General features: G+C 43.6%; 1 protein-coding gene across 3 annotated transcripts in view; it reads right to left on the bottom strand.

Annotated features, from left to right (window-relative positions):
• LOC123995246 (SAM and SH3 domain-containing protein 1-like) overlaps window positions 1-18,544 on the bottom strand; it is a 353,722-nt gene extending 335,178 nt beyond the window's left edge. For all 3 annotated transcript variants that reach the window (XR_006831794.1, XM_046298711.1, XM_046298712.1), the window contains exon 1: window positions 16,710-18,544. Coding sequence is in view for 2 of the 3 variants with exons in the window: in XM_046298711.1 (XP_046154667.1) it covers window positions 16,710-17,216 (507 nt within the window). In the remaining variant the exon portion in view is untranslated. The remainder of the gene's footprint in view (window positions 1-16,709) is intronic.
• Window positions 18,545-27,458: the final 8,914 nt, after the last annotated feature.

Genomic DNA, 27,458 nt, shown 5'->3' with positions numbered 1-27,458 from the left:
AAACACAGAGCAAATAACTGAGGAAAACTAAGGGTTTAAATACAATCAGGGGAAACGAGGCACAGGTGCAAACAATAATGGGGATCAAGGGAAAACAAAAGGTCAAAAAGCACAATGGGGGCATCTAGTGACCAAAAACCGGAACAACCCTGGCCAAATCCTGACAGTTAACAGGCTGCATTGTCACATAGGTGTTCTTCTTGACCAGATGTGTTACGGCTGTGTAAATTACGATGAAAATGGCATCTTGCGTTGGAACGGTAGGCACATTTGTTGGAACGGTAGGCAAATTGCATTGGGTCCAGTGTGCCTGCCTGGCATGCCAGCCTTTATGTGGGCCATCCTCTCAAAGCACTTCATGATGAGGTGAGCGAGAACGGGTTGATAGTCATGTCACCTTCTTTTTCCTGACCACTGGGATGATGGTAGTCTCCTTAAAGCAGGCGACCACTGGGATGATGGTAATCTCCTTAAAGCAGGCGACCACTGGGATGATGGTAGTCTCCTTAAAGCAGGCGACCACTGGGATGATGGTAGTCTCCTTAAAGCAGGCGACCACTGGGATGATGGTAATCTCCTTAAAGCAGGTGGGGACCACTGGGATGATGGTAGTCTCCTTAAAGCAGGCGACCACTGGGATGATGGTAATCTCCTTAAAGCAGGTGGGGACCACTGGGATGATGGTAGTCTCCTTAAAGCAGGTGACCACTGGGATGATGGTAATCTCCTTAAAGCAGGTGGGGACCACTGGGATGATGGTAGTCTCCTTAAAGCAGGTGGGGACCACTGGGATGATGGTAGTCTCCTTAAAGCAGGCGACCACTGGGATGATGGTAGTCTCCTTAAAGCAGGCGACCACTGGGATGATGGTAATCTCCTTAAAGCAGGTGGGGACCACTGGGATGATGGTAGTCTCCTTAAAGCAGGCGACCACTGGGATGATGGTAGTCTCCTTAAAGCAGGTGGGGACCACTGGGATGATGGTAGTCTCCTTAAAGCAGGTGGGGACCACTGGGATGATGGTAGTCTCCTTAAAGCAGGTGGGGACCACTGGGATGATGGTAGTCTCCTTAAAGCAGGCGACCACTGGGATGATGGTAGTCTCCTTAAAGCAGGTGGGGACCACTGGGATGATGGTAGTCTCCTTAAAGCAGGTGGGGACCACTGGGATGATGGTAGTCTCCTTAAAGCATGTGGGGACTACAGCTTTTCAAAATGCAAAATGATATGTTACGAATTCTAGCTAGGTGGCAAACATTACATATCTGGCTAACATTAGCTAGGCTAGGGGATATGGGTTAAGGTAAGGGTTACGTTTAGAAGTTAGGTTAAATGAAATGGTTAAGGTTAGGGGAAGGGTTAGCTAACATGCAAAGTAGTTCAAAAGTAGTAAGTAGTTGCAAAGTTGCTAATTAGCATGACATTTGAGTTGCTCGACGTTCGTGTTATATGGCTTCCCATCCACCCCGACCAACCACCCTACATTCATTTATGCCCTAAGCAACCATCTGTCTTATGTAACTATACCAAACGTAACATATACTAATTTGAGTGTCCTGGATTTTCATGTACAATGCTACGTCTCGTCTATGGGACCAGGCTGGGAGGACAGAGGAGGAAGTAGTGTCAATGTGTAGACAGACATGTGCTCCTCTCCCCTCCTACAGAGGTGAGCCCATTCACACAAAATCAACAGTGAAATTTGCAGATTGCAAATATGAATGCATGCTTTACGTAATAATAGACATAAGCTGAGCAGTGGGATTCCTGCATGACAATGAAGCTTCATGCATAATCACACAAGCCCTTTAACATGCTCCCAGCAACATTATACTGTACTTCACAAACTCTGTCTGTCTGTCTGTCTGTCTGTCTGTCTGTCTGTCTGTCTGTCTGTCTGTCTGTCTGTCTGTCTGTCTGTCTGTCTGTCTGTCTGTCTGTCTGTCTGTCTGTCTGTCTGTCTGTCTGTCTGTCTGTCTGTCTGTCTGTCTGTCTGTCTGTCTGTCTGTCTGTCTGTCTGTCTGTCTGTCTGTCTGTCTGTCTGTCTGTCTGTCTGTCTGTCTGTCTGTCTGTCTGTCTGTCTGTCTGTCTGTCTGTCTCTATATATATATCTCTCTCTCTACCTCTCTATATCTCTCTCTCTCTACCTCTACCTCAACGTAGGTAAGTCAACCCAGGTCGATTCTATAGCCCTCCTCAGCGTCAGTACTGGTGCCAGCAGGTGTTTCCTGAGCTGAGCTGGCCCCTAGTCTGGGACTGTGGCTTTGGCAACTGTGAGAGAGAGGGTGGGGTGGTTCAGGTTGGGGTGAGTGTTTAGGTGATGTAAGGGGGGGCATGTGGCCCCTCTATCGCGTGTGATTGTTCCATAGATGGATTGGACAGACAGTGGAACTGTGGGGGATTTGGGAGGAGCAGCCTAACAGTCTATTGTTCTGGGAGTGACAGCCTGTTCTCATCTAGCCTCAGAGTCTGAACGACCGTACAGGACAGGAGGGAGGACACTTCCTTAAGCCTCTATGGTGTGATGAAGGATTATATTTACAGCAATGTGCAGCAGGGAAAGGCCATATGACAGACATTTGTTTCCATATTGGCCCAATATATTTTTGCATAGAGGGATTTCAACCCATCAATGAAAGAAAAAAAGGGATCAGTGAAGCATTTATTCTTGTTCTGCCTCTTTTTTTTTTCGAAAGTTACACAAAAAAATGTTTCTTTCTATTTTCTAATTAAACAGGTATTTTGAATTTGAGGAAACGTTGTAAATCCCAACATTCTGTTTAGTCAGTAAACAATATATAATGATGAGTAGAGCGACATTCTTCCACCCATCTCAATCCTTCATGAGCTGCCACTGGACTCTATCTATATAGTAAGAATCTCTTGTTGAATCTGCTCTCTATCACACCTACTCCTCATCACGTCTAACATGACATAATGCACCTCAATCAAGGATTCAGTGTCCAAAGCTATGAACCATAGGTTAGTTGACAATGTAATTGAATAAATTGCTCACATTTCAGACATGCAAACACAACCTTGAAGAGGCAGACACAGACTGTCATACATGTAAATATAATATGGGCATGCATGGCAACGGTAGGAGCATTTATTCTGTGTGCCTTCCTGCATGCGTGCGTGCATGTGTCTGTGTGTGTCTGTCTGTGTGTGTATGTGCGTGCGTGTTACTTCACCCGTGATTAACAGAATAAGAGGTCATTTTCCTGGCTGTCACCACAAGGCTGTGACCAGACTGACCACCACACATTAATTAAAGATTATCAGAGTTAGTTAGTCCATCTTGGCAGCAGAAACCGCCCTCAATATAAACAAACTAACAACAACAGCAGACTCAGCTGTCTCTCCCAGTCTTGTAATGTAGTCAAGGGAACACATCCAGTTAATTAAACAAAAACATCTGAATTTATTTTCGAAAACCCCTGCGTCAAAACAAATAATAATTTTTGCGTAATCCTCTTTGAATGGGGGCGAAAACATTTCAAAAGCCGTCACTACGGTTACGTAAAGGGGGACAATCATGAATGTCAAACAAGGCCAGCTTTAATTAAGACATGCTTTCTGATGAGTAGGTTTACACACAGAGTCAACACAGGCCAAGAAACAACTCCCTCCTCCATGGGCCTGGTATGAAACTAGAACCCCAAGACTAAAGTGAGTGTGGAGCTGGAGCTATAGCTAACTAACTGAGACAAAGCCTGGAGGGCCAACCCAATTTGTCACAAAAGAGCCTTGGAATCAGAGGAGAAGGAGAGAAGGAGCCTTCCACACATTTCCACATTAATCTTCAGGACATTCCTCCCCTTAGAACAAATCCCAAGAGCTATTAAAACAAACAAGGGTTGGATTGGCGCCGTCCTTCAACAAAGATCTGCTGACACAAAATGGTGGTTCTGTGGTTCAACCCTGGCAGCTCAGACTGCATCAATGACCTCACATAGCCACAGGAGTACGTGAGCATCCTTCAAGCCTATAGCACCCTCAAACTCAACTCTGGACCTCGAAGCCAGTTCCAATGCGTTGTTCTTATTGTTCCCCTCTAATCTGGACTAATTCAGACCTGAGACACCAGGTAGGTGCATTTAATTATCAGGTAAAACTGAAAACCAGCAGGCTCCGGACCTCGTAGGGTCAGAGTTGAATAGCCCTGCTCTAGCAGGTCAACCATTTAGCATTGAAGTAGCATAATAATGACCTCGCTACTGATAAAGAGTAACAGTAGGACAGCCGTTTGGACAGGAGACTCAATGGATTTAAAAGCCTAAAATCTGATTTCCTGGCTCTAGGCTGTGTTAACCCAATTGAGCCTTAGCTGCCTCCACTTTCCATTAAACACAGTAGTGGGAAATTAGTGGGCGTATTTAATGAATTTAACAATGAACCCTGACATTTAGAGAGGGCACACAAAAATAATTAGTCCAGTCAACTCTGACCTTCCATACTGAGCATGCCCCGACTGGCACTGTTAATGATGGCCCCTGATTGGTTAACCCCCAGACTCTCCGATCACAGCCACACAGCATAAGCCTGATGAGCTAGCTCACCATCATAACATATACATCTGCATCTATCTCTCTCTCCATCCCCAACGGCACAATCCATTTGACAATGTACTGTTAGCAAAAATCCAAAGGGGCAAATCAAAGGGTTGCATGTTACATCAGTTAACTAGGGTACATGATCTATCAGTGCTGATACAAGCCTAATTGGCTATTACTATCAGGGAGCCTCAGAGGTAAAGTGCCTCCGCAGCATACATTAAACTGGCACCTGTTATGCACTTTCCATAATTAGCATCCTCTCTGTGGCATAGCATGCTGTGCAGTGTGCTATATACACACACACACATAGTATATACATGCACACACCCACATGAACACATGCACACAGCCACACATGCGCGTGCACACACACACCAGCATTTACTCTTCCAGACAAGCCCATAAATGTTTGATTAATGCTTACAGTATCAGAGGTGGCAAACCACAAAACACAGGCCAGAGTAAGAGTCAGAATCATAAAATGACTGTGGTCTATTTAAACAATAAGGCACGGAGGGTGTGGTATATGGCCAATATACCAAGGCTAAGGGCTGTTCTTATGCACGATGCAACGCGGAGTGCCTGGATACAGCCCTTAGCTGTAGTATATTGGCCATATACCACAAACCTCAGAGGTGCATTACTGCTATTATAAACAGGTTACTCACATAACTAGAGCAGTAAAAATACATGTTTTATCATACCCATGGTATACGGTCTGATACACCACGGCTGTCTGCCAATCAGCATTCAGGGCTCGAGCCACACAGTTTATAATGATATAAAAACAGGATGTGCGATAATCTAATGCTTGTGTGTGTTTGAGTGAATCAGAAGAGTGTACTAACTGGTTATTTAGGCTAATGAAGGTCTGGATCCAGCTGGGTATGTAGAGTCACAGTGTATTACAACTCTGCCAGGCACAGCCACTACAAAGCCCCTCAGCCAGGTACAGAGACACAGCAACACCCGTGTGGTCCCCATGATCAAAGCCTCTCTGCACAGCCCTACACTGATGCATTGGAAATGGACCAATTAGAGAGGAGAGAGTGGGAGGGGGAGATGGGGTGGGTTCTCTGGCAGAGCAGTGTTTGTTCCTTACCTTCCTTACCCCGACCCTTATAAGACCTTCAGACAGGATAATCCCACTCCCCCCTCTCTCTCTTTCTCACTATCTCTCACACTCTTGCCCTGTGGACCATGGGACCATTCTGACATACAAGTTGATAGGTGTGCGGGTTAGGCCAACTCCTCTCATCATTCTGTTAAATGACTCATGCTGTCTAAGAAGTATCTGAAAGAGGACAGTGTAATAGTGTGACTGCTGTTGGTGGTTTTAAATTCTCGACACACCGGTAGTATTTGCCGCCGGCCGAGAGTACTTAGCACCTCTGAACAGAGTGCCAGCCATAATTTGAAAAGGGATGTAGAATAGCGGGATAATGTCGTAAACGGCCACCCACGGCTAGTCCCTAAAACACACCGCGCGAAACGAACAGCAGGTTGACATTCGGTGCAGATGGACATTGCGTGCAGGGCAAAACTCGGTGCAGGTCGACATTCAGCGCAGGGGCGAAACTCGGTGCAGAGCGACATTCAGCGCAGGGCGAAACTCGGTGCAGAGCGACATTCGGTGCAGGTCGACATTCGGTGTAGGTCGACATTCGGTGCAGGTCGACATTCGGTGCAGGTTGACATTCGGTGCAGGGCGACATTCAGCGCAGGGTGAATCTTGGTGCAGTCACTGTAACTGTGTACCTGAACACACCATGGCATCCTCCCAGGGACCAGGGAAAGGTCACCTGACATCATATCCTGTCTGTTGCTTTACAGCTGCTGATTAATGATGCTGCAGCCTGGACCCATGCTCTGGAGGGAGCGCCCTCATCCCTCACTCCCCCCGTTTAACACTATCTTCATAGAGAAGGGATTACGCTATCCATTTGACACAAGACCGTGGGGACTGGGGAGACAGAGGCTAGGGCTGGGAAAACAAACTGGAGAAAGTGCTCTACCACCTTTTCTAAAAGCAGAGTCGTGACTATGAAAAAGAGGGTTGATATTTTATAGGTATGCAGTAAAAACCTATAGGATTGACCTCTGAAGACATTTGACCCTAAAGGTTGGAGTCATTTAAGAACTACATTGCAATTTTCAAAGAATAAGCCCTCTAAAAGAACACATTATCAGGACTAGCTAGGGCTGGGAATTGCCAGGGACCTCATGATACGATATTATCACAATGCTTAGGTGCCGATACGATACGTATTGCAATTCTCACAATTCTATAGGTAGTGGGATTCAATAGTGGGATTTTATTGCGATTAGGTTGTTCTTAACATATTCCTCACCATATGTCTGGAAATAAAAAAGCTGAAAACAAATAGTCTCCCTATATAAAAATAAGATGGTGAACAAGCAATACAGGTCAAATACTGGAGTTATTGCATCTTTGCCAGAATTATGCAATAAAATGCAATAATCCCAACCTGCACTCTGCCACTTAACCTCCTAATACCACCAAACCCAGACTACATGCAGCCGGACAAACAAGGTAACTAATCTTTAAATACTCACAATCTGTTTCTATGGCAACCCCTGCCTTCACAGGCACCCCGGTGCATGACCCCTGGTGGCGTGCATAGTGGGAGGGAGACACAATAGGTCACACACATGCAAATATAAGAAGATATAACAATGGCCAACTCTATGGGCTACAACCACAAATGATTCTATGTTTTGATTGCACACAAAGTGATTTCCTGTGAGCTCCAATCACTGTCTACAGAATAGGTTGGTAAATGATCCCTTCTTTAATCAACCCGACTGTGATCTACACGCAATGGGGATGTGTGCAATCTGGTTCCTGACACACACAGATGCTGGAGCCTGCTCTCTTGTCACTCTCTATCCTACAGGGGCACCTGATTGCTTCATTTGCTTTGCTGTCCATGTTGCAGAACAGGATTGATTCATTATGGTGTTGTATTTGTAGCTGTAACGCTGATCTGATAACATATCTGATAACACATCTGACAGCATATCTGATAACATATATGATAATATATCTGATAACGTATCTGATAACATATCTGATAACACATCTGACAGCATATCTGATAACATATATGATAATATATCTGATAACGTATCTGATAATATATCTGATAACATATCTGATAACATATCTGATAATATATCTGATAATACATCTGATAACACATCTGATAACATATCTGATAACATATCTGATAACATATCTAATAACATATCTGATAACATATCTGATAACATATCTGATAATATATCTGATAACACATCTGACAGCATATCTGATAATATATCTGATAACACATCTGATAACACATCTGATAATATATCTGATAACATATCTGATAACATATCTGATAACACATCTGATAACACATCTGATAACATATCTGATAACATATCTGATAACATATCTGATAACATATCTGATAACACATCTGATAACATATCTGATAACATATCTGATAACACATCTGATAACATATCTGATAACATATCTGATAACATATCTGATAACATATCTGATAACATATCTGATAACATCTGATAACATATCTGATAACATATCTGATAATATATCTGATAATATATCTGATAACATATCTGATAACATATCTGATAACATATCTGATAACACATCTGATAACATATCTGATAACATATCTGATAACATATCTGATAACATATCTGATAACATATCTGATAACATATCTGATAACATATCTGATAACATATCTGATAACATATCTGATAACATATCTGATAACATATCTGATAACATATCTGATAACATATCTGATAACATATCTGATAACACATCTGATAACATATCTGATAACACATCTGATAACATATCTGATAACATATTTGATAAAATATCTGATAACATATCTGATAATGTATCTGATAACATATCTGATAACATATCTGATAACATATCTGATAACATATTTGATAATATATCTGATAATATATCTGATAATATATCTGATAATGTATCTGATATTATATCTGATAAAATATCTGATAACATATCTGATAATATATCTGATAATATATCTGATAACATATCTGATAACATATCTGATAACATATCTGTCATTCATGTCTCATCAGGACCTCTTCTACAGTGGAAATAGTCATGGCTGCAGCGTCCAGCAACAACATAGCCTGGACGGTGTTGCCATGACTATGTATAGCTCTGTAAGTGATATGGATGTGCCATATGAGGGACATATATCTTGCCAGTATAGAATTAGACTAAGAAGCTGAGTATATACTGTGGCTAAAACTTTACAACATGTATGCCGTGATAGATTTCTAAACAATTATCAATTATCATTATAACTGTAAATGTTATGTAAAGTATTCAATTAGAGTATTTGAAGCATTTCAACTGTGTTTCTGGGTAATTAGAATAGTATACTTACGCCCACAGCCTCACATAAGCAAGTTTTCAAGTATGACTAAAGCTGCTTAAAAGCCACTCGATTATGTGAGAAACAAAGAGCACAGTAGGAAAACGTCCCAGTGAAATGAGAAGGCCAGCTGCACACAGTGTTACACTGCTTTTCCCACATTTTCACTTGTTCCTTGGAGACGGGTGGTCATGTCTGTCTGTCTCTGTGGGCCCGACTGGACAGAAAGCCAGCCATTAAAACGTTCTGTGGTGCTCTGATAAAACAATGACACACACCATTCTCTATGGAGAAAATACGTAGCAGGCTACTCCTTTAATTTCCAGAAAACTTCACAAGACTGAGGGTGCATATATATCTGATTTCTTTTGACAGCTGTGGAAGAGCTCAGGAGCCTCACATACAGGTAACTGCCAAAATAATGGAAACACTTGATTAAATGAGGGATGCAAAGTACATTGAAAGAACTTGCTTCAACACAGGTGTGGTTCCTGAGTTAATTAAGCAATTAACATCCCATCAATCTTAGGGTCATGTATAAAAATGCCCAGTATTTTACTACCATAGTTAGAAGAAGAGATCTCAGTGACTTTGAGAGTGGTCTCAAAGGAGCGTAGAGGGTTTAAAGGGTGTGTGTGTGTGTGTGTGTGTGTGTGTGTGTGTGTGTGTGTGTGTGTGTGTGTGTGTGTGTGTGTGTGTGTGTGTGTGTGTGTGTGTGTGTGTGTGTGTGTGTGTGTGTGTGTGTGTGTGTGTGTGTGTGTGGAGTGGGAGTGGGAGTGGGAGTGTGAGTGTGTCACCAGATCTCAACCCAATTGAACACTTCCGGAGTGGCGCCTGAGACAAGATTTCCACCACCATCAACAAAACACCAAATTATGGAAGAATGGTGTCGCATCCCTTCAATAGAGTTCCAGAATGGTGTCGCATTCCTTCAATAGAGTTCCAAACACTTATAGAATCTATTATAGAATCTATGCCAAGATACATTGAAGCAGTTTGAGGGGTCGTGGTGGCCCAACGCCCTATTAAGACACTTTATGCGTGTGTTTCCTTTATTTTGGCAGTTACCTGTACATTACAGCACTGAGCGCACAGTCCGGAGGCTCTATTACCCAAAATGTAAATGTTATATTCTGATAGTGTACTGGAGCTAGAACCATTGAGACCCAGAGGGACTGTAGTACTGTATGGTCCGTTTCCTCGTGTCAACTCCGATCAGGATCACCCCAGCTCAGCTAGTGATTGACTAGCAGGTCAAACCCAGTAGGGGTCAAAGATCAGGGAACTAGCTAGACACAACACACCCAGATGTTGTTCAGGTTCTCAAGTGCTAGTGTTTATCATGCATAGCCTGGTACCAAGTCTGTTGGTGCTGTACAGCAAACTTTTATAGTTGTTGACATGACAATTACCATAGGAGTTGGCAAGATGGCACTAACTGATCTAGGAACAGGCTATATTTGGCAGCCTTTAACCTATCTGCGCACGGAACCCGGTAGCGGGCTGAAATTTGACAACATACGGTGATCACTACATAAATAGTCATATTAAACATTCATTAAAATACAAGTGTCCCACATGTTTTGAAAGCCTAGAATCTTGCTAATCCAACTGCATTGTCAGATTTAAAAAATGATTTACTGCGAAAGAATACGATGTGATTATCTGAGGATAGAGCCCCATAAAAAACAACAATTTCAACCAGCACAGGCGTAACAAAATCACAAACTGCAATCAAATAAATTGTTTACCTTTGACGATCTTCCTCTGTTTACAATCCCAATGCTCATTGTTACACAATGAATGGTCTTTTGTTTGATAAAATCAATTTTTATAGCCTAACATGAAATTTACATTCGAGGTAAATACACACACAAAACGTGACTTTTCCAGTCATGTTTGGTTTCATTGCAATCAACTGGTTTGTTTGTAACACAACCAAACCTGATGGGTCATTTCGCGGGACGTATTGACTGAAAGAAACCGATTAGAAGACAACAAGTAATGACATCATTGTGCACCAATGATTTGCCTGCTGTTTCGTTGATTGACTGTATTTTAAGCCAATGACCACTGATCGTCTTGAAATCTAGCTGGGTAGATAGCCAATGAGCTGAGATAAACGGCAATATGTAATGTTTATGTGTTGGAAGACCAGCCCATGTAGTAAACTCCGGCGTAAAGAGGTTTATTCGCCATTGACGATTCATACCGGGAGGAGCAACACATGTTGCACACAGCATTGTTTTGGTAAAGAGCATATTCAGCTGTTTATATATCAATCAGTATGGCGACTAAGTCAGGGAAAGCTAAATCTAAGTCTAGATATACAGATGTACACGCAATTTTAGAAGAAATTGATCAAGGACGATTCATTTAGCGATTCCCAAATGGAGGAATATTTTTTGAACGGAGAGGACATCGTTGTGGACTGGTAAGTTCTTCTCATGCTAATGCCGTTGTTTGAAATTAATAATATAAAATATTATTTGGGAAATGAAATAGCCTATTTGAGGCTGTTGAGGGGAGGGCAGGTCCACAACAATGGCCAAAGTGAAATGGAGACAGTAGATACAGCTGGTCTGTTGTAATATAATAAAGACAGTAGATCTAGCTGGTCTGTCATAATATAGTAGAGACAGTAGATTTAGCTGAAATGTCATAATATAAATGAGACAGTAGATCTAGCATGTCTATAATAATGTATTCAACCTTATGTTCCCTGTACTCTGTAATCTGTTTATTATACCTGTTGATACAGGGCTCATATGTGAAACTATTCTAACTGCACATTTTCTTTCACAGTGATACTGCCAAGGTGTCCATCCGCCACTGAAGCTGGTTCATCCAGCTCCTGCCACAAGTGGTGTTCATCTGCCTAAATGTATTTCTGCAGGCATGGATGTGCTGTGGCACCTGGCATCAGCAGCATAATATTGTGAAGAGGACTGAGGGTCTTCCAAATATTGAAAGTGTTATTTTGTAAATGTGTATATATTTTTTTCATGTTTTTTTTTTGTGGGGGGGGGGGTGTCATGTAGCACACTCATTTTGGAAGTTATCATTCTGAAACTTTGCACAAGTACTGTTGCCCTCTTATGTTTTCCACTGAAATTGTCCCCATGATCCTATCTGAATGTTTGCTTTATCTTGTTCATTTCGTTGTTCATTTTTTTCTCATTGTATTATCTAAACCAGATCTATTGTGTTATATTCTCCTACATTCAATTCACATTTACACAAACTTCAGAGTGTTTTCTTTCAAATGGTACCAATAATATGCATATCATTGGTGCTGTGCCTGACTGTGCAGTTAGATTTGGGCATGTCTTCAGGCGGAAATTGAAAAAAGTAGGGGGTAGCTCTAAGAGGTTTAAGTGTAGAATAAAAGGAGACTGGTAGTAAAGCAATTTGAGTGTGTTTTGTGTGAAGGGGAGGAGTGTGGTCCATCCATCTATGAGAACTCCCCCTCCTCTATCCTTTACCTGTCTCACTAATTTACTTTCTCTCCCTGACTCAAGCCCATACGGTCATCCTTGACATTTTATGACTTCCTTTTTACGAGCAGTTGTTGATTACACCTTTAAATGGTCCTTAATAAAGGCTGAGAGCAAACAGGACTTTCAGCAGAAACCTTGGCAAACACCAGGGCCGCTCCATTCTAAAGGGTCTCCTTTTCCCGTCTTGTGGCAGCTTGCCAGCCCACAGGGTGTAACATGAAGAAAATAAGATTCTTGGCTAAACGAAAAGCTTTCACCAAATTACTCTGCTGCCTGGCTCATCAATAAGGAAAAAGCTCTTAATTATGTAAAAACAGAGCATACCGTCTTCTTTATGAGAAAGCGGAGAGATGGAATCACTGGTCACTTTAAACGGAACACTAGTATCTTAAATAATGTTTACATACTGTTTTATACTCATTTCATATGTATATACTGTATTCTACTGTATTCTAGTCAATGCCACTCGGACATGATTGATTTCATTCTAATTCCATTATTTTACTTTTAGATTTGTGTATATTGTTGTGAAATGCTAGATACTACTGCAATGTTGGAGCAAGGAACACAAGCATTTCGCTACACCCGCAATATGATCTGCTAAATATGTGTATGTGACCAGTAAAATGTGATTTGTTTGGGAAAGAGTTATTCTCCCGGGGTTAAATGCTATTTTGAGTGGGGAACAGTGTTATGGAAAATGCATGTACCATAAAAGTGTAACACAGAAATGTATATTATTTTACTTAGCATTATACTACACCACATGAATGATACATTGTTATGACCACTATCTTATATCTGAAACATTCAAGAAGTTAAACCTCTATAAACAAAGCTCGTTTTCACACTGCGGTTTGGCTGTACTTCAGTCTGGCCTAAGGGGTTTCTATAGCCATAATGCAGGAGGGGACCATGGTCATTTTCTCATTAGGCCAACTAGAGGACCTCTAACAGAAAGCTGATTTCATGAAAGGCGAGGAAGCTGGGATATTCAAAGAACTAAGAGAGAAAGCAAGGTTAGGGTGAAGCATGGAAGGTGATGATCTTGTCCTTTCACTCAGGGAGGAAGCCAATAATAGCATCAACTACCCCATACTGCCTTTCCATCTTCCCTCACAAAGACTCAACAACTCCATGTATTAACTGAATGTCTCACATTGGTAAGGAGCATTAAGCCACAAGCTTGATAAAAACTCCCACCAGATTGAATCAACTGCTCTCAGGTCAGTTTAAGGCTTTGAACAAGTGATGTGAAGTTTCCTGTAAGAACTTATCTAGGAACAGCTTACCCTCCACAAATCCTGACATGGGGGAAATGCTAAGCTGACCTTAGATCAGCATCAGCAGCCCAGTCCTCTTAACAAACACTGATTCCAGTCCTGTTTCTGTTTGAGCAGCATAAACTTCCATCTATGTACAGTCATCCTCTCCACATGACACCCTCCCATCAGGACAATGCAGGCCACTTGTCTCGTCAGTGCTATTCCATGGGCGGAAATCGGAAATCCAAAACACAACACGAGTGAATGGACACGTGGCTCCATCAGCCTGCAGTCAAACAATGGGAGCATCTCCCTGAGTTTAGCTTCCACTTCCTAACCACACAGACACAGGGCATACAGAGGAAATACTAGTATTGTGGAGGTGTACAGGACAGAGGCTGCTATCTAACGCCCTACAACGCGGACATTCATGGACAGTCAAATCGTGGACGATTTGTAACTGAAATAGTAGAGATTCAAATCAGCGTCACAAAAAGCCATAACATTTAACGAGCTGCCCTTCCCATTCATTCCAGATCATCTGATTGGCTGGATCAAGAGGAAATATAGGGCAGAGCACCATCCTGTTAACTGATGCTGTTTCTGCAAGCCTTTTGGCATCTGAAGACAGGGCACATTTAAAAAAAACATTTCTCTTACTCAACTGAACATCTCCACTTTAATTAGAGAAACTGACATGCTTTGACCACAAATCTCTATGTGCTTCAGGGACAGCATTACACTGGGTCTGTGATTCAGTGGTCAGACATAACATCTTCTGGATAGCATAAAGTAGATGCAGAGAGTAAAGTACCCCTCTCCTTGTGTCTCCTCAGCCTCCATGCTCTGGAATGGCAACATTGTCACCACAACACAGCAAGAGGATGAGCCATGGCATGGCAGTTCATTTGTTTCACTCGTTTCCAAACACATTTGTTGTTGCTGGTGTCAATGTCACTTCTCAGTCAGGAAAACGCAATGAAGGAATTAAAAGGAACCAAGAAAATCAATACGCACAAGTGTAGTATCTAAGTAGCCATTAGCAAGCAATATGACTGCACTGCACACAACAATTACACACCAAACACTATCAATAATGCTAGTATTGTTCTCCAAAGAGAAATACAGAACTGTGCAATCATAGACGTGTTCGAGCAATGATACCCCACCTCTCTCTTTCTCTCTCTCTCTGCCTCTGTCTGTGTCTCTCCATCTCCCCCCCAGACAAGGGCTCCCTGTGGTCTCGATAAGGATCTTGGGTATTAATGTCTCCCAGCAGAGCCCTAGTAGTGAAGTGTTGGCTTATGGTCCTATAGCCTCATAGGGACGTGTCAGTCAATGACATTTCAGAGCATCATCACTGAGCAGTGCTGGATGAAGTACTGTGTCTACAAATTAAGCACAAAAACAAACAGAGAAGCAGTGTGAACATAGAGTTACCAGACACTGACCCTTCTACACAACCGCCATTTGCTTATCTATGCTGTATTTAATGTACTATGTAAGCCTTGTTGAGACTACCATGTCTGGTCTCAGGGGCAGAGAGAGAAGAACCCTGCACTGACCAATCAGAGGTCAGCTGGTCACAGTTCCATCACTGAGGGCTCCTCACAATTGACTCGCTCCTGAGGAGAAGACTACTGGCCTGGATGACATTCAACACTCTACTGCTGGGTTTCACACTCACATACTGTATGTATACACGCAAGCAAGCAAGCAAGCAAACACACACACACACAGAGAGAGAGAGCGAGAGAGAGACATTGAACTGCTCATTCTCCTCCAAAGCCTCAGTGTCGAAGCTTTGGCTCTAAATAAATACAGCCTTTAACCGTCTGGAGACAACCATTTGTTTCAGAGTGACGTTAGTCATAGTCCTGGAAACATCCCAAATCTCTGTGGGATTCCCATTTATAGGAAAAGGGATAATGCCAGGAATACAAAGAGGCAGAAGAAGTGCTGACAAAACACTGCAATTTCAATATTGATCACTTTGAAATCCCAAATAAAGTCTGCATGTTCATTGTAAGATTTCAAGATTTAAGGATCAATTCAATTGGAAACACTTGAAATATCATTAATAAGATAATCCTTTGAAATGCTATTTTCTCTCAGGAGAATCTCTCTGTAGAATAAAACACTGATCTTTTTCATCGTATCCCAAAAAATGTAATGTACATTGCATTGCACGGCTATGGTGACAAGAGCTATGTGTATGTGTGTGTGTGTGTGTGTCTCTCACTTTCTTCTCTGTACTAACAAAGTGGTCATTGAGTGAGCCCTCAGTAGGCTGAGCATCTGATGTAAGGCCACTGATCTGATATAAAGATGCTATCAATCTGCCTCCTCAAATGAGCTCCAGCAGAAAACCAGATGGACACCCTCAATTTAGACTGCTGCTAATCAATGATGACGACACATGTTCATCAACTAAATTGGCCTGGGCCAAAATGAGCACGATGATGCAGGTTGATCCAACTCTGAGTGTGAATTAATCAATCATGGAAGTGTGTTTCTCTCTACAGGAAATCAGAGAATGATTGAAGGCTCCTCCTCTTCCCGCTCATTGATCCACAGCAGCCAGCCGTCACCACGGCAGCATTCACTAACTCACACAATCCCAAGGGAACATAGGGCCAGACAAGGACACATCCCCAGGGGACAATAGGGCCAGACAGGGCTCTCCTGAGGCCTGACAACCAGCAATGGCTCAGACAATAACCACTTGATCTGAGATGCATATCTATGATATAGCATACCCCACCCAACATTTATATCATGAGTAGCATCTTTCTCCGATTCAAAATTATTTGGATGACTAATTATCCTTTGCATGACATGGGACCGGTTATAATGATGGTATACATTGGTTATACAGCTTTCCAGTGAGAGGTATAGTCTTGATGATGATCTCACCTTGTTTGAGTATGGTGGCCTGGCAAGGTTGACTCCATCTCTGATGACTTTATCCCTAATCATGATCTTCAGCTTCAGTTTGGGGTAAATCACCAGCTCCCTCCTGTTGCCAAGCGTCAGGTTCCTCTGCGCGCCCAAATACGCGCCCCCATTCCTCCCGACCCGGTCACTATTCGGTTCGGTCCAAGACTTGGACCCCCGGAGTTTAGACTCGTACTGGTCCACCAGGTGACTAGGACACATTTCGGACGCGGGGGGCATCGGCTCAAGTGTAAAATACAGCCCCGCTGCAGTCTCCTTATCATCGTCTTTCAGCCTTTGCACCGCGTCGTGGATCCTTTGCCGGTGGTGCGGTATGTAGACACCGATAGCATCCAGGTCGGGGTCTCCAATTTGTTTGCAAACTTCCAGATCATCGTAGCCGTTATCCACGAAGGACTCCACATACTGAGAGAGCTGGAGGGTCTTCAGCCACTCAAACACGATGACAGGTCCGGTGCTTGTCATGTTTGGGTGTTGTAGCTACTGTAAATAGGCTAATGTAAAGAGTGCAGAACAGAACACGACCAATAATTACTTCCCCAAACGGATTTTAAATCTCATTGTTAAATGCAAATGAAAATGGCAGTATCTTCGCAATTAATGCAGTCTAAATGTCAGGAACACACGAAGAAAGGACAATGCAAATGTTAGAATCCATGAATCAAAAATAATAGCCTAAATTGTAGGCTACGTAGTTCAAAATTCTATTATTTTTTATAGGGACTATGGAATATATGGCCTCCCGTTATTCTGTGATTACATCCAATAAGCCCGTCTGGTGAAAAAGGTCAGTGAAACGAAATACACTGATATCCTTTGACACATGCCAATATTTGCAGACGGAGATGAGTTCAGTGGATGCAGTGATAGCGCTCAAATCCCCGATGTCATTTGCCATCGATGTTACTCGCCCATATTGACATGCCAGGTTCACGGTAAACAATCACTTTAGGCAAAGAAAAAAATCATTATTTAAAACCAAGAATTGTTCCAGATTTAGACGGATTATAAAGTGTTACCGTATTCAGTAATTGGTTTAGTTATATGTAATCATAAACGTTCCAACGTTGCGCCATTTGGAGACGCTTTGCTCCCGCTGTAGTAGCCTATTCCTTCCACGCCGCCCTCACTCTTGTAAACCCTCAATCGGAGCAAAATGTACGTATTCCAATGACAGGGAAATTGACAGAAAATATAATTTTAAACTCAAAGCAATCCCGAACCAACGAGAGCGACAGCTCGGACAGTGCTGTGTCCAAATGCTTTGGGTATACCGGAGCACTCCAAGCCGGTAGAGCGGTACGACAATCCAAATGCTTTGGGTATACCGGAGCACTCCAAGCCGGTAGAGCGGTACGACAATCCAAATGCTTTGGGTATACCGGAGCACTCCAAGCCGGTAGAGCGGTACGACAATCAAATGCTTTGGGTATACCGGAGCACTCCAAGCCGGTAGAGCGGTACGACAACCCAAATGCTTTGGGTATACCGGAGCACTCCAAGCCGGTAGAGCGGTACGACAATCCAAATCCAACAGTCACATTAAAATGTTCCTCGAACCAAACGGTCTGTGCTCGAGCGGTCCACGCCCCCAGATCCGCGTGTGGCTTTAAAAATAGTGTTGGAATTCCTTCTTTACAACCTGTCACGGAACCCATGCGCGCACGGTCAACGAGTCGCCGCACAGAGTCCAAAGTTAACCGCAAGATGCTCTGAGAGCGCATTCCATCCGCCTGTCATAGAGTTTAAATGAGCAGTCTCGTTTCTGGTTTGATTCACGTGTCTCTCCTACTCGGTGTGATTTCTCTCTCCGCTCACTGTCTCTTTCTCTTTCGCTCCCTCTCCCTCTCATTCAGTATGTCCCTGGACTCGTTTCTCATCACGCACTAGCACCCCCTGTCTAACAGTTGAGGTACTGAAATACTGGTTTTGCTTCGTTGAATTTATTAAAGGATTAAACTAAAAATTGTAATCGCCAAATTATCACATAATAACTGCTCTTTGTTTTGATGTTGCTTTTACTTTTTTAGACAAAGAGAGAGGGAGAGAGAGAGAGAAAAAAGAGGGAGGGAGGGAGAGAGACAAAAAGGGACCAAGGGAGAGTGGGAGAGTGCCCATAGTCCTTTCACTAGCTGAAACAGCTTGCTGCCTCACACAGGGCTCTAGAACACAGACTACTCCACTGACTCACTCTCACCATATCAAACCAGGGAGTGAAACACTTTAGGGCCATATTGAATGTTGCTTACGTTTTTGTTCAACCTCTCTACTGCTGCTGACAGAGGAGGACACCCACTGGGCCCTTTCCATACATGGAAGAACATATGACACTTTTGACTGTGCTTCTCTTATTTCTCTCCTCTCTCCATGATTCCCTATCTAGAGTCCAATGTGCAGTGCTCTCCCCTTCCTATCTTGCTGGATGCCGAGGCTGCACCACAGGACAGCATCAGCCAGCGGATGAGACAATATTGGAGAGGAAGGAAAAACAGGGAGGGATGGGGGGGGCACAGACCTGTCCTCGGTGACTTTCCATGTGGATGCCAGGCCCTCAGCAGTGATACATGCATGCTTTATCAAACCAGAGCTGACAGCTTGTTAGAGGTCAGTTTGATACAATCACCACAGACTCTGCGGCTGCCTGGGAGGGATTTGAGCTGTGCTGCCCATTATGACATGCAGCTCGCGTAGTACAAACACAACACACAAGTCAGGGGAGAGGAGATGCATTTCAAATAGCCTCATCTTGGAGCGGAAAGTCAGGAACATGTCAGAAACATGGCAGAAATGCATGTCAGGGTATTAGGGGGAGTCGTGTTGGAGGGAGGATTTTCAAGAGACAGAACACAGAACATATAACCAAGAGCTGGTGTAGAGATAATAATATTGCCATTTGGAAAGAGAGTCATAGGAAAGAGGAGGGACGGATATCCATGCTCAGACATAAGACAGTTTGTTTGGGTGTGTTTGTGTGTTAATCTCTGACCTCATCCTTTACATCACTCTACAGTAAATGACTCAAATCAAATCAAAAATCGAATCGACTTGTATTTGTCACATACACATGTTTAGCAGATGTTATACCAATCATGTCCAATGAAAAAAGGCAGTTATTTCTCGACAGCCAGGATTCTAACTCATCTACAGGGCTTATTTTACTTCCTCTTCCCCTCCCTGTCCTAAAGTCCTCTGTCACCCTTCACGAGTGACATGTCGTTAGATCAGTAACAGAAACAGGGCATTATGGGACACATACTGGCATATGGGCAACAGGCAGTGGTGCGTGCCATGCTGGGTGGACTCCGAGGGTGGATAGTGCCAGGAATACCATTTTTCCAACCCGCTACTCAGCTACCCAGTTAGAGAGCAGTGGGTGGTGAAGGTGGCAGGAGGCAGGAGGCAGGAGGCAGGAGGCAGGAGGCAGGAGGCAGGAGCAGCTATCAGACTGCATGGGAATTTGCACAATATGGGCTGTACTAATGAACATAGAGTGCCTCACCTCACCTCATATCATCTATCTGCATCTATCTATACAGTAACACAATTTAGTTCACTTTTGTCTCTTGGGTTACATCTATTTATGTATTTCTACATAGACTAGCTAGTTTCCTTGATATCAGCTCAATATAGTAAAATCCAGGCACAGAGAATCATACATGGAATCACAGCTCTGATATTATTTGAGTGAATATAGTTCTTGTCTTCCAGTCACAAACTGTATAAGCCATTGTACAAGGCATTCCTATTGTATGCACAAGCCCTACTCCTCCAGAACCACTGATGTGTATCACCATTGCCCTGGAGGGTAGAAGCCCTCGGCCACATGTACAAATGCTTATCTAACATTTACCTAACCACCTACGGAATAAGGGGGACAATATTAGCACGGCCTGGCAGTGGTGGGGATGGTGATTTGAGCTGTGTGTGTGTGTGTGGGGGGGGGGTCGTGTTAATGAAGAGAGAGTAGGTCAGAAGCCAGAAGTATTAAATACAACCAGAGGGGAGGGGAGAGAGGAGACAGCCATGATGCAGGCCTTTACCATGCTATTAGTACTGTCTGTGCCTCTTCATTTTGAGGTAAGGGTTGAGAGGTTGGGTCCTCCTCTGCTACAGGTATCTAGGTAAAACACCTCTGGTGATGCTCCGCTTGACCTCATTTTGAAACCCTTTGGAAGCCCAAGAATCACCTCTATACAGAAGACCATGAATGACATGTCAGGCCCGTTGCTGGACTTTTGACTTTCATAGGTGGGTCTCTACCATCCATACAGGTGTAGGTAAGACTTTAAATTGGCAGAGCTGGGAGAAGACAATCTGAGAGTGGATGGTGGAGTGTTAGAGAGATGTATCAGAAGAGAGGTGTGTTATTATCTGAGCAGTCCTTAACCTCCTCCCACACAGATACATGTGGAATATGGACTTTTCTCTCAATCCCTGCTGCATGGTGGTGTTCTGCTGTGCTCCCTGGTATCTGATCTCCTCATTGTCGGAGAAGATATCCAATCACAGGCTTTGGGGGAGAACAGTGTCTCCAGGGGCTGCTCAGGACAGACTAGAGCTCCCAGAGTGGGTGATGATAGGCTGTGATTACTGACTCGATTCTGTCAGACTCAGCTTCATCTCTATATACAGGGCTGACGTTAGACAAACAGGGTAAGAACCATTTTAATAGATTTACATTTTAGTCATTTAGCAAATTAACATCAAATCAAACTTTATTTGTCAAATGCATCGAATCGAGTCAGTGTGGAGGCTATATACATACAGTCAGTGTGGAGGCTATGTTCAGCAGTCTTTTGGCCTGGGGGTAGAAGCTGTTGAGGAGCCTTTTGGTCCTAGACGTGGCGCTCCGGTACCACTTGCCGTGCGGCAGCAGAGAAAACAGTCTATAACTTGGTTGACTGGAGTCACTGACAATTTAATGGTCTTTCCTCTGACACCGCCTATTATATAGGTCCTGGATGGCAGGAAGCTTAGCCCCAGTGATGTACTGGGTCGTTTGCCCTACCCTCCGTAGCGCCTTCACGGTCAGATGCCGAGCAGTTGCCATACCAGGCAGTGATGCAACCATTCAGGATGCTCTCGATGGTGCATCTGTAGAACCTTTTGAGGATCTGAGGACCCATGCAAAATCTTTTCAGTCTCCTGGGGGAAAAGGTTTTGTCGTGCCCTCCTCACGACTGTCTTGGTATGTTTGGACCATGATAGTTTGTTGGTGATGTGGACAACAAGGAACTTGAATCTCTCGACACGCTCCACTACATCCCCGTTGATGTTAATGGGGGCCTGTTCGGCCCGCCTTTTCCTGTAGTCCATGATCAGCTCCTTTGTCTTGCTCACATTGAGGGAGAGGTTGTTGTCCTGGCACCACACTGCCCGGTCTCTAACCTCCTCCCTATAGGCTGTCTCATCGTTGTCAGTGATCAGGCCTACCACTGTTGTGTCGTCAGCAAACTTAGTGATGGTGTTGGAGTCATGTTTGGCCACGCAGTCGTGGGTGAACAGGGAATACAGGAGGGGACTAACTAAACACCCCTGATGGGCGGCCCTTCAGGAATCCAGGATCCAGTTGCAGGACTTCTTGACGGGCCGCCCCCAGGTGATAAGAGTAGGCAACAACACGTCTGCCATGCTGATCCTTAACACGGGGGCCCCTCAGGGGTGTGTACTTAGTTCCCTCCTGTAATCCCTGTAGCAGACACTTATCCAGAACAATTTACAGAACCAATTAGGGTTAAGTGCCTTGCTCAAGGGCACATCGACAGATTTTTAACATATATGGCTCAGGGATTTGAATCAGCGACCATTCGGTAACTGGCCCAACGCTCTTAAACAGCTAGGGTGCCGGACACCCTAAACAGTTTTTAATGAATTTGCTGAGAGGGCTAGCTGGTGGTAAAGAGTCTTCAGTGTCAAATTAAATAATAGGGTGCTAAATCTATTACCTTCTACAATAGCTTGCTGATAAAGGAGACAGCTATCTACCCTCCACTCACAGTCAATCTCAGATGAACTATCAAAACAAGAGGATCTTTTTCCATCCTGCTTCATGGACTCTCAGACAAGGCACCCAGTGGATTCTCTAGCAGCCTCCAGGAACATTGAATTAGGAGTTGAGGAAAGCACTTGATCTGCCTTCATGCTCTTTTAATTACACACGGCTGGGTGGGTTCCAATCCCGAAAGACCAACTGGTAATTCACACATGTCAAGAGTCAGGATCACAGCTTTCACCTCCCTTGCCTGGCAGCTTAATATCACTGTATCCTACCTAAACAGGAAGGGAGAAGAGAGAGGGAGGGAGGGACAGAAAGAGAGCCATGCCAATAAAGCCCTTGAATTGAGAGAGAGGGGTGGGTAAAGAGAAAGAGAGGGAGGGAGCGAGGGAGAGGGGAAGGAGGGGAGAAGAGAGAGGGAGGAGGGACAGAAAGACAGAGAAAGGGGGGGCTTATATCGCTCAGGGCAGAGTAGAGTTAATGCAGTGAGCCACCTGACAACACACAAGGGGCCAAAAGCTGCTGTCAATCTTTCAGACAGAATCCATCAGAATCACAACCTGTGGAAGCCAATTGCCCCTCTTTGTTTCCACTCCCACTATCACAATGGAAGGGATTAGACCAAGAGAAAGATTACATTTTGGCATTGTAATTGGGAATGTTTGTCATTACCTGATGTCCCTGTCCTCTTGTCCAATCAGAGAGCTGGATAGTGATCTTACCATGAGTTTCACTAAGACAGTCACTGCCTGTTTACACCCTTCTCACAATCACAAACCAGCAGAGAACAACAGCCCTGTCTCTGTGTTAAAGAATAGCATATTTCCCACTATACTAAAGTGCTCCCATCAAATTCTACAGTCCTTTCAATACATCAGAGTTTTGAGTGAAAAAATATCACACTGATTTGAGGTCTTTGTTATCTTTCCCACTACAGACTTTTCCAGTGAGGAAGAAGTGACAGACAGGGTTTGTGTTGTTGGCTGCTGGCAGTGAGTTGTGTAATACTGTAGCATCAGTCTTACCTGTGACTGTGACAGTGGAGGAGGTGTTTTGAGAGATAGGAGATCAGTGAGAATGTGTATGCCCACAGAAACACACTCAACTCACAGTCAACCCTAGCAAACATCTGATCACAGTCAACTGACATCTACAGTAATTAAGGACAGCATGCATGAAATAAACCCTCTACATACAGCTAGTATAGAAGTAGCATACATGTAGAGACATACACACACTCAAACAGACACACACACACACACATAGACACGCACACACACATAGACAGACAGACACGTGCACACATGCGCACACATGCACACACACACACACACACACACACACACACACACACACACACACACACACACACACACACACACACACACACACACACACACACACACACACACACACACACACACACACACACACACACACACACACACACACACACACACACACACACACACACACACACACACCTTTGTCTGAGATCAGTGACAGGCTGTCTCTGAACTGTGATGAAACATGGAGCCCTCTCTGAGTCCCAGTTTTTACTCTCCAGTCTGCAGTAGCAGCAGAGCAGTTCTCCTTGGCTGGGTTTAATTACAGATGAAGGGATAATCCAGAGGCCAAGGGTCCGGCCAGAGGCTGGAAGAGCCGATGAGCAGTGTGTGTGTGCGTGTGCATGTGTGTGTGGCTGGGTGTGTGTGGCTGAGTCTATGTGGCTGGGTGTATGTGGCTGGATGTGTGCGCGTGTGTGTATGGCTGGGTTGTGTGTGCATATGTGTGTGGCTGTGTGTGTGTGTGTGTGTGTGTGTGTGTGTGTGTGTGTGTGTGTGTGTGTGTGTGTGTGTGTGTGTGTGTGTGTGTGTGTGTGTGTGTGTGTGTGTGTGTGTGTGTGTGTGTGTGTGTGTGTGTGTGTGCGTGTGTGTGTGTGTGTGTGTGCGAGAGGAGTTGGGGATCGCTGACTCTGGGATATTGGAGAAAAGCAATCAGACGGACGACGGATACATCACCTGGTGATCTATGGCCAGTCGTAAAACACAATGGCACCCGGAGGTATACTGCCCTGCTCTGCCCTGCTAGCCTAATGACAAGGTGAGAGAGGAGGAATCCAATGTGGTTCTAGACAACTTTCAAGTTGAACTTAGTGTAGAGACTGTACACCTTTACAGTAGAAACTTATAATGCCTTTCAGTTATATTGATATTTGAAATATAGATTGCAGTTAGAAGATCTGCCAGCTGGAAGGAGACAACATGACTTCGAACTCATATTTCATTTCAGATTGACATTTTGATCAGTGCGGTGTGTGTGCGTGCATGTGTGCGCGCTTGTGTGCTTGTGTTTGCTCACGCGGAAGTGAAGGTTTCCTGACTAATTGATGAGAAATGGATTGTCATGTTGCTTCCGAGAATGTTTTATAACAATTCCCAGAGTGACCCAACGGCTCAGAAATTCCAATTAATAAAGATTAGCTCTCTTTCTACAGAATTCATTCTCCTTCTTAATTAAAACAAGGTGATTGAAGAGAGAGAAAAAACATCACATAGCTGAAGCAATATCAGAATCACCAATGTCCCCATGAAAATTCAAACAACACTCTCTACAGCGGAACCAAAATAATTCCAACTGAAAACATAAAAAGACCACTAGGTATTTCAATACATTTACTGACCTGGAGGGAAAGAAATCACTAGGTATTTCAATACATCTACGGACCTGGAGGGACTGACCACTAGGTATTTCAAGACATCTACTGACCACTAGGTATTTCAATACATCTACTGACCTGGAGGGACTGACCACTAGGTATTTCAATACATCTACGGACCTGGAGAGACTGACCACTAGGTATTTCAAGACATCTACTGACCACTAGGTATTTCAATACATCTACTGACCTGGAGGGACTGACCACTAGGTATTTCAATACATCTACGGACCTGGAGGGACTGACCACTAGGTATTTCAATACATCTACTGACCTGGAGGGATTGACCACTAGGTACTACACCACCTGGAGGGGTATTTCAATACATCTACTGACCTGGAGGGACTGACCACTAGGTATTTCAATACATCTACTGACCTGGAGGGACTGACCACTAGGTATTTCAATACATCTACTGACCTGGAGGGACTGACCACTAGGTATTTCAATACATCTACTGACCTGGAGGGACTGACCACGGACCTGGAGGGACTGACCACTAGGTATTTCAATACATCTACTGACCTGGAGGGACTGACCACTAGGTATTTCAAGACATCTAGACTGACCTGGAGGGACTGACCACTAGGTATTTCAAGTCGTATAGTAATAACGAAAGATCAGAAATCTGAAACAATCAGAAACTATCTATGGACCAAACACAAGACTCCAGATAATCTATGTATTGTGGGAAATCCCGTTTCTTGTTCTGAATCCCCTTGAGAAACCATTATTTTGAAAAGCTTGATGCCATCTACCAATTTGTCAATCCTGACAGTATGACACACCCATGACATGTGACAAGTAACATGATGGATGGTACATGTATTATCGAACACAGAGACAAACAGCTATATGAATCTCTACTGTCTGACAGTTATAACAGATGGACCGGATATAAAGATCCATTTGTCATCAATGGCCATTATGTGAGACAGTGATGAGTAGAGGGACTCTAACAAAGCAAGGACCATTTCCCTACAACAGGAGAATGACAAATCAATCAGAGATGGTTGATTATATGTATGGTAGAGGGGAAGAATGGGAGGGAGAGAGGGGGAGAGAGAGAGATGGAGAGAGAGAGACCCAACATCTGACCACTATAGGAAAAATGGACCACACAGTTATATGAATGAGAAATAAGAATCTACAAACGACCACACAGTTCAAAAAGGTTCCTTGAGGATCCCCTGTGTAAAGGTTCAAACCTGAATTTGTTTGTGATGGGAGAGGTTGAATTTGGAACTTTTGAAATTATATAGTGTAGCCTTGCAGAAGATGGGAGTTGTGGCTTTTTGGAGGTGTGGCGTTCAGATAGCTATTAATGGCCACCCGTTAGCGTAAATGTCATTCCTGTTCATCATGTTAAGTTTCTACACTGCAAATGTCAATTTTCTTTAATCGTTTTGCATATTACATACTGCATTATAATATTATATTAACATTGCTGATGACATAAAGTAGTAAAGAGATAACTATTACAACTTTGGGTAATGCATATGCTCTTCAGGAACTCAAACACTACCATAAGTCTAATTAAAGCTACAAACCTGTCAGTGTTCAACTTTAACATGTGATGACAAAACAACTGAACAGATGAACAGGAATCACGTTTACTCACACGGGTGTCGTACAAAAGCCACACCCCTACTGAAAGCCACTCCCCTACCAAGCCACACCTCCAGTCCAGGGTTCCTCCAGGAACCCCTCAGCTAACCAAAGGTGCAAATATTAACCATTGACTAACAAGGGTTCCTCGTGTCACCACTAATTCTAAGAGTGTAGACTGTTTCCCACATATCTCATGGAGCCGTGGCCATGTCATATCCGTTTCCTGAGTAAAGGGAGCCAATCAGAGCCTCTCCTGTCCCACACTGAGGTAGCGAGCAACACAGGAGTTCCATGTAGCTGTTTCCTGCAAGACTGCTTAGTGAAATTACCTGGCAGTGAAAAAAACTTGATCTAGTTCTAGTTCAAACTAATCCTCCTAACG

The sequence above is a fragment of the Oncorhynchus gorbuscha genome, linkage group LG14 (assembly GCF_021184085.1).
Source record: "Oncorhynchus gorbuscha isolate QuinsamMale2020 ecotype Even-year linkage group LG14, OgorEven_v1.0, whole genome shotgun sequence".
NCBI lineage: Eukaryota > Metazoa > Chordata > Actinopteri > Salmoniformes > Salmonidae > Oncorhynchus > Oncorhynchus gorbuscha.
Note: the sequence above shows the minus strand (reverse complement) of the source record. Positions and strands in the feature narration are given on the sequence as shown.